Genomic DNA, 8,813 nt, shown 5'->3' with positions numbered 1-8,813 from the left:
ACCCCGTATATATATATATATATATATATATATATATACTAAAAGCAATTACATATCTATATATATATATATATATATATATATTGTCACGTCTTTTTCACTCCCGGTCGTACCCGGGGCGTGTGACGAATCAAAAGGGGTCCGGGGAGAGAAGGGTGATGGGCCTCTCCGACGGCTCCTCACACGGCTCGGTAAACCGACGTGAAACTTTAATATTGGGCGCCAGACGCGCAGACACGCGTCCACGAAATATTCCAAAACCGCGAAAATCCGGAGACACAAAACGCAAGAGATCCGGCGTGTGAGAGAGCGGCCAGCTCGACTAATGAGAGGGGGCGGGGTTGATAAAAGGGCAGCGCAACATTCGGCGGGGTGACGCGTAAATCATACCGAGTTAAGGAAATCAGAGAACAAAGTTTATTGTAAAGAATCGTGTAATTAATAAACAGAAGAAGAATGCCATTATGAAAGTCAGACATTGATTGTATAATTAATAAGCAAAAGAAAGAGGAGAATGTCAAACTCAGACATTAGATAAATGGTTCCGATTGTAAATGAACGCAGTCAGATAACGTAGCATGAAAGATTTTAGTCTCGAGCTTGGATGAAATACAGTAAACGGAGCAGATTAGATAATACGTTAATTCACAGCAGACGCGCGGAATGCGTCGTGATCAAGCAAATTAAACTTACGACTAACATAGCATATCGGCAAAACGACACAGCCGAATATGAAATGACCGGAATAGACGCGAAATAATAGTATTAATAACACGAAGTATCGCGAAAGTGTCGTGGGCCACACTCGGAGCGCGTGAACGCCACGTCCAAAACCGCACAGGAATTCTGTCGCCAAATAATCTTAATCTAACGCAAGTAATAATCTTAATCTAACGCGGGGAATAATCTTAAACTAACGCAGAGAATGATCGTGACGCGAGTAACGTCCCAACGCAAGAGGGAACGAACGCAAGGTGTGATATCGCCGAGGATATCCTAACGCGAAGAATAAGGCGCCGAGGCGCTCGACGTAACGCGAAATACTACTCTAACGCGAGGAAATATGCGGAATTACCGCAAGCAATACTATAACTAACGCGAAATTACGGATTTATTCTAACGCAGGAAACCGAAACTAACGCAAGTGATTCTGATCGAACGCAACACACGCGATCTTCAGCGATAGTCCAACGCGAAAAATGATGCGCCGAGGCACTCGGCGTAACGCGAAATACCCGAATTAACGCGAAAAAGATTACGGCATTACCGTGAGTAATAACGAGACGCAATATTAGGTCGACGCAAATGGTATCCTAAGGCAAACAACATCCTAACGCGAATAATGTCTTAACGCCCGAAGTTAGTCGGCACGAACAATATTCTCGCGCAAAGAATATGTCGGCATGAACGACGTTCTCTCGCAATTACCATCCTACGTGAATGCTTGAACGCAAGACTCTGACGCGAATCATACGATAATGCCGGTGACATCAGGACGCCATCACGCGAATAATATCTCGACGCAGCCGATATCGCGAGGATAATCTAAGTGTCCGGACGCGAATCGCAAGTAACGCAATTAAACCGCAATTAAACGCAATTAAACGCGAATAACCGTCTGATGCAATTAATACCGCGTGCGGAATCTAAGATTCGACCGGGCGAAATACTACGCACAACGAGACACGCGGTCGTGAACGCGAAGGGCGTGAGAAATGGCGTATTCGCGATGTCGAACGTCGTCATCGACGCGCCTACCGCGATCTCCAGGAGTTCGTAGATTTCGATCACGATCCCACGGCCACGAGACCATTCCGGTGCCCCTCGCTCTCGCTATCGATCGCTAAATACGCCTTGTCGGCGAATACGCTAATTATCGCAAATATTCCCGAGCGAGAGCGCGACCCGGGAAGCGGTGTCGTGGCTTTACATAGAACATTACCGAGGCAACCTCACCGTAGGTTGATTCTCTCCCGAGGATCTTCGCCGTCGTCCCAAGGGTCGGAAGAGTAGCTGCTAGGAGTTCAATTTTTCCGGGATTCTTCCCGGCAGCGGACGGGACGTGTATGCCCCCGCGTTCCTCCCTTTCGGTTCGGGAATGGTGGCCATCCATCCCGGAATCCGGTCAGTAGTGCGAGGAGGGAAGGTGAGCTGATTCCACCCCGGAGTCCCGGGGCCCTGCCATTACGGGTCCGCCCGCCGCTGCGTCACGCGCCGCGCGCGTGTCTTCCTGCGTTCCGTCGCTCTCGGCGGTTCGCGAGTTGTCGCTTCGATCCGCTTTCCGCCGTCCGATTTCTCGCCTCCATCCTTTTTGTCGACTCCGCTTCCGCTTCCTCTGTACCCTCTCAGAAAACTCCGGGTCCCGGCTCGATGAGGCGCCACGCAATAATACAAAATATAACAAAAAGGATCAGAATATCGTAACGCAATTATAACATGCCCCTGGAGATCTCGCATCGATTCGTTGAACCGTCCTCGGGCGTGAAAGGTCGCAAAACCCGCGCCTTGTGACGGCGGCGGGGCGCTGCAACGATGCAGCGAAACTGCAACGTCACAATATATATATGTATATACATATATACATATATACATACGTGCCAGTTCTGAGCTGAGCGTTGAATGGCGGCCGAAAAGGACGACCACGACGGCTCGCGCCGCCACGGAAGCCTCGCAGCAAGGAAGATCCGCGGGAGGCCAGGCACGGGACCAAGCTCGGATCCCCGGGACCGGCGCGAGAACGCCAATCGGTTAACCTCGCCCAGGCCCGGCACGTCAGCCAAACCCGCTTCCTGACCAAGCCCGACACGCCCCGCTTCTCAGAGCCAATCCTTATTCCGAAGTTACGGATCCAATTTGCCGACTTCCCTTACCTATATTAGTCTATCAATTAGAGGCTCTTTACCTTGGAGACCTGCTGCGGATATGGGTACGAACCGGCGCGACACCTCCACGTGGCCCTCTCCTGGATTTTCAAGGTCCGAGGGGAAGATCCGGACACCGCCGCAACTGCGGTGCTCTTCGCGTTCCAAACCCTATCTCCCTGCTAGAGGTTTCCAGGGAACTCGAACGCTTATACAGAAAAGAAAACTCTTCCCCCGGATCTCCCGACGGCGTCTTTAGGTCATTTAACTATATGTATATATATATATATAGTTGAGGTACATTATGAGGTTATTCATTAGTACAACAATAAATTTTATTAATGAAATAAATATTATATAATGTTATGAAGTGTTTTATTATGTGTATATTAATCATTAATATCAGTTACATGTTTTTATAATTCAGCTGATTCGAGCGCGTAGATGGACCTTAAATATAAGAACTTATAACTGTTTAAGTATTAAAGTTAACTATATAACTGTTTAAGTATTAAAGATAACTATATAACTGTTTAAGTATTAAAGATAATGTAAATAATGTAATGTAGAAAAAGGGTACTTTGAGTGATGGAAAGACATTTTTAAAAATAAAATCTGGTTATTACAAAAGCAGACATCGTCAATTATCTTAATTATTTACAATATGTATTTTGTAGCAACAAAATATGTAGAATTTTCTCTTTCTATTAAAATGCACGGATGAATATCAGGTAAAGCATTAATATTTTTGAGAAAGTATGTTCTACATATTTCAACATTATACGCATAATAATGCTCATTAAAACAAATATTGTTTAAACGTTGTAATAGTACATATATATTCTCTTTTATGAAAATATTTAAAATTTTTCCAAAACTAAGCACATTATCATTTATTTCTACTACTACAACTATGTTAATTCTATATTCAAATCCTTTAAATTCAATAAATATTGTTGATAGGATGCGTTCACCATCTGCACTGTTCGGAAATTATAGTTTTGTATATGCATCAATATCTTCACTGCTATTAATTATTAGGCGATTATATTGTTGATCGTTACATAATCGTAAATATGCCAATTGTAGTTGACTTCTATTACTTATAATTTTTATTAAATTGACTCTGGGTGTTTACGATAATGGTTATCCGAGTAATTTTCCCTAGGACCGAAATATATGATAAGCACAGCCATCTACTACCATCATGATTCGTGACAACTCAATGGCTGCGTTCAGCCGAACCTCCGCTAGCCTAGCAGTCGCTCGTTTGGTAACGGTTTTGATCGCAACGCCGCTTAGCGCTATCGAAGTATCAGCTGGACAGCTCTAGCGGTTGTTAGCGGTCGCCATCTTTTTGTAAGTTTATTTTCATCGAACATAACCGCGAATATCTCGTTGTGCGACGACGACGACGATCTTGTACTCACAAACAATACGCGTAACGAGCTCGAGAGCGACGACAAGAGCCTGCAGGAATTGATAGAGAGCGAGCTGGCGCTGAGGATCTGCTCGAGCAGCACCGACGACGAAGCCGTCGAGGAAACCGAGAACGTCGTCACCGAACGTCGTCAACCTAACCGAGGACGATCAAGAGGATCGTCCTGGACCGCCGGCGCAGTTCACAGCGGCCGAGAGCGAACATTATTCCCTGATCGAGGAACCGTACGGCCATCGAAACGGTCATTTGTCTCCACACATCGACGTCGAGGTCGTAAAACCAGAACCGGTGCGCTTCCACGACGAGGAAGAGGATTAGGCGTTCGTCGAGCAGCCGGAAACCGGCGCGGGCGTTGCGCCGATAATTATTCAGAAAACGAACGAAAGCGATCAAAAGTCGAGCTGCGACGAAGTCGTCAACGTTAGCAACGACAGCGAGTATCAGGCGATCGTCAAGGAAGTCGTACCTCCCGGATGATACAGATTCTAGCAATATCACGAGCGATCTCCTAGACGGACCGAGCTCCCAATCATTCCATAACCTGAGAAATATATTGATGTTCCAGTGAAAAGTCTCTGAAGAACTATGAATACTGAAGCAGGTATTATATTCCTTTAAATTATATATTATTGCAATATAAAATATCTCGATAAACACATGTATGAATTTTTCATTTTGCAGTTTGATTGTGTGAACACTCTCTCCGATCAACTTCTCGATGATGTGGTAGTGGCCGTTGAACCTCCTACAGGGTAAATATACTATCGACGCATTTATATGTATGTTACCTCCTTATATTTTTTATGATAAATGTTGTAATGAGTCGTTTATTTCAGTTACTCCATTGTGTGCGTAGTACCATGTCCGCGATTACCTTACAATGAACCAGGAACCACCTACACAGTATTGAAATATTTGGAAGATGTACAAACCAGTGTCATTACCATTCCTACGACGTTACGATTTATGGCAAGGGATTGCGATCCAACGACGGGAATACCAGACGCGGAACAAGGATACCACGACGAATATATGGTAAAAGATCAGTTTTAATGATATAACGAAAAGTGACTTTCATATAAATACTTCTGCGAGCAATGCATTAATTCAAAATTAATATAATTTCTTAAATCTCATGAGAGAAAAATGCGCTTGTTTATAAATATTTATTATATCAACGAAATTATTATTCACAAAATGAACGTTATTTATTAATTTGTATATAAATGCGATTTTTTTAGTTGGAAGATTTGGAAGTGACTCTAGCTGATCAAGTACGTGGCGTTGGTAACAGAGGCATGGACTTTAATACCGCTTGTGATACATACGCTGCGAAAGGATTTGTCAAGCTAGAGGAGACATTCGCTTTGGGAAACACAGTGACGTCTTTATAAGGAGCCGGAGCGGCTGCTCACAATCTGCTCCTGAGTGGCGTCTTCCGAGGAGGAAAGGAAGTATTAGCACGTGCTAGACTTGCACTGAATGGAACGCAAGTTCACGCGCAACTATCTGTTCTCTGTCAAGATCCAGATGTCGCTGAACTAATAGTCGCGTCCGTAGGATAGAGATCGCAGTGATACAATGTAAGAATTTTCGTAATAGGAAGAAATACATTCGCTGATTGCTGTAAAATAATTTTTATAATGTAAGATTATCGTTATATATACATGGAAATTATTAAAGAATACTGCTTGTATTTCTTTCTATCGTTAATATATCATGTGACTTTTCTTTAATGTATTACAATAATCATTAATTACAATATTCATAAACAATAGCAGTTTAGTGAACTGCAATTAATTCTATAGTGTTTGTTAAATTGGCGTATCCATAACCAGTATGGAAAATATTGACAATTTGATTTTGGATGAATTATTAAATGATGATGATGATGATGATGATGATGATGATGAAGATGATGAAGATGAGGTCGAAGATTTACTCATTCCTGTTATAAATGACCAAGGTAAGGAAGTAAATAATAATGAGCTTTGTAGTATGTATATGATCAATTAGTCATGTATGATTTTTGTCAGGACGTATAAATATCGTCGATATTGTGGCGATTGGTGTAGAAGATGCACCAATACTACATGACTTAATACACGGAGATAGACAGAACGGAGGAATTTTAAATTTGCATTACTATGAGCATGTAGTACCACGTTACAATGATAACCAATTTCACTCGCATTTTAGAATAAGCCGAGCATTATATGAGGTGAGGTATTTTTTAATAACAATAAACTTAACACTATGAAATAATAGTTGCTTTCCATTTACACTAAAACTCAGATAATTTTCACTTGTGACGTCATAACTCAAAAATGGTACAAATGTGGCTTAATCGGAGTTTGGTTTAAGTCACCCTTAGTTCCAATAAAACATATGCATTTTTTTACATTAGGTATAAATATAACAATGAGGAGACAAATCTTGCATCTACCATGGAATTGCATCTTAAAGCTTGCCGTGACATTGAGTTCAGTGAGGATGGACGGTCATTATTTTCGACTGGGAAAGATCTGTGTATAGCGATAACCGATGTGGAAACAGAAAAATTAATTAGGTTGTACGAAGGAGCCCACGTATAATATATTCATGTGTGATATCATTAATACGTTGACGATACTAATACGTGATTTTTTTTATTTAATTGTATCTCAGGCAACCTGTATACACAATGACGATAATCAACGAGCATGTGTTTGTAACAGGCGACGATGATGGTGTAGTAAAACGTAATGCTAATTAATATCTCTTTTATACCTAATGAACTAAATCAATTTTATACATAAAGAAATGATAACTAATAAAAATGCCAAGTACTTAGTTTGCGCCAGTGGCGTTGGTCTGACAACTATAAATATACCGGAAAGAAAGCAGCATGTACAGGTATTGTAAAACACTCATGATCTAATAATCATATGCAGTATATCAAGTCGATCTTATACATGCATTGCATAGTCCGAGGAACACGATGACGAGCTGACCTGCCTTGACTTATTTAAATATGAAAGCAAAGTATTATCGGCTAGTAATAAAGGGAAAATATACGTGTACAATTGGGGAGAATTTGGACTACATTCGGACGAATTTCCAAGTGCCACAAAGAAGGCGATAAATTGTATGATTCCCGTTACGGAAAATGTGATGATAACTGGTGAGGAGGATGGAATAGTTAGGTAAGCCTATCTACTATCTAGCGAAACCACTGCCAAGGGAACGGGCTTGGAAAAATTAGTGGGGAAAGAAGACCCTGTTGAGCTTGACTCTAGTCTGGCACTGGGATTAACGAGATTCCCACTGTCCCTATCTACTATCTAGCGAAACCACTGCCAAGGGAACGGGCTTGGAAAAATTAGCGGGGAAAGAAGACCCTGTTGAGCTTGACTCTAGTCTGGCACTAAGTCGTCTACAGACGATTCCGAGTCTCGACATCGAACTCGCGAAACTCATGTTCGACCGTTAGACGCCGTGCCGTCGTAAGCGGTGAGATCCCGACGACGGGCAGAGGCGCCGTACGGCAAACCGGGATCGTGCGACGACCGGCCCGCGAGGACCGGCCGCCTAGTAGTGTGCCACATTGTTTTGAGCCTTTCGACTCACGAGACTCCTAGAGATATCATTGCCACCTTTGACTAGAGAGGATACGGCCTTAGAGGCGTTTAGGCATAATCCCACGGATGGTAGCTTCGCACCACCGGCCGCTCGACCGAGTGCGTGAACCAAATGTCCGAACCTGCGGTTCCTCTCGTACTGAGCAGGATTACTATCGCAATGACTGGCCATCAGTAAATAGTAAAATCAGTAAATCAATAAAAGAGAGAATTATGCGACATTTTATTATATACAAAGATTTTATCATTTGTACGATATTCATGTAATATCACGTCTGTACAATGAACAGGGCAACTAGTCTGTTTCCTCATCGCCAACTCGGCATAGTTGGGCAACACAACTTTTCCGTCGAGACACTCGATATCAGCAACGACGGGACTTTAATAGCATCCTCTTCGCACGATAATGATATCAAATTCTGGAATGTACAGTATTTCGAGACCTTGAACGTCGCCGAACCGAAAAAAGGTGGAAAGCGAAAATGGCTCGAGCACAATCTTCCTAGCAGTCAAGTTAATAATCGATCCGATTTCTTTTCAGAATTGTAATTTTAACGATAATAAAGTTACATAACTTTGTCAATTTGTACTGTTTAATCGAAAGATATACACTATAGATAATCCTTACATGTCGTTCTAAAATAATAGCATTTAGTTCTGAACTCATTTGACATCGTTTAGCATATCGGAATAAACGGATGAACGAGTAATATTACGAATCATGTGCATTTTATACATAGTTATTGATACATGCGCACTACACAAACTTATATGTGAATATAATATTTATATATAATACTTTGTTTTGATTAAACTTGGAAAATATCTTCCATACATATACAAAATATAAGTCCATACATATTCTAGTACATTGGTGGATTGCTATATTTA

At 42.0% G+C, this 8,813-nt stretch overlaps 1 protein-coding gene across 1 annotated transcript; it reads left to right on the top strand.

Moving 5' to 3' along the window:
* Positions 1-4,103: 4,103 nt before the first annotated feature.
* LOC139784294 (WD repeat-containing protein 55 homolog) lies at positions 4,104-8,505 on the top strand. The gene is made up of 8 exons (XM_071723458.1): positions 4,104-4,903; positions 4,984-5,054; positions 5,139-5,337; positions 5,544-6,268; positions 6,339-6,523; positions 6,710-7,197; positions 7,270-7,487; positions 8,213-8,505. The coding sequence occupies exons 6-8, from the start codon at positions 7,105-7,107 to the stop codon at positions 8,469-8,471; spliced, it is 570 nt and encodes a 189-aa protein (XP_071579559.1). The 5' UTR covers positions 4,104-4,903; positions 4,984-5,054; positions 5,139-5,337; positions 5,544-6,268; positions 6,339-6,523; positions 6,710-7,104; the 3' UTR covers positions 8,472-8,505.
* Positions 8,506-8,813: the final 308 nt, after the last annotated feature.

The sequence above is a fragment of the Temnothorax nylanderi genome, unplaced genomic scaffold, assembly GCF_030848795.1.
Source record: "Temnothorax nylanderi isolate EJ_2023f unplaced genomic scaffold, tnyl_v1.0 TNYL_tig0608_pilon, whole genome shotgun sequence".
Taxonomy (NCBI): Eukaryota; Metazoa; Arthropoda; class Insecta; order Hymenoptera; family Formicidae; genus Temnothorax; species Temnothorax nylanderi.
This window is presented reverse-complemented; position numbering and strand designations above follow the sequence as displayed.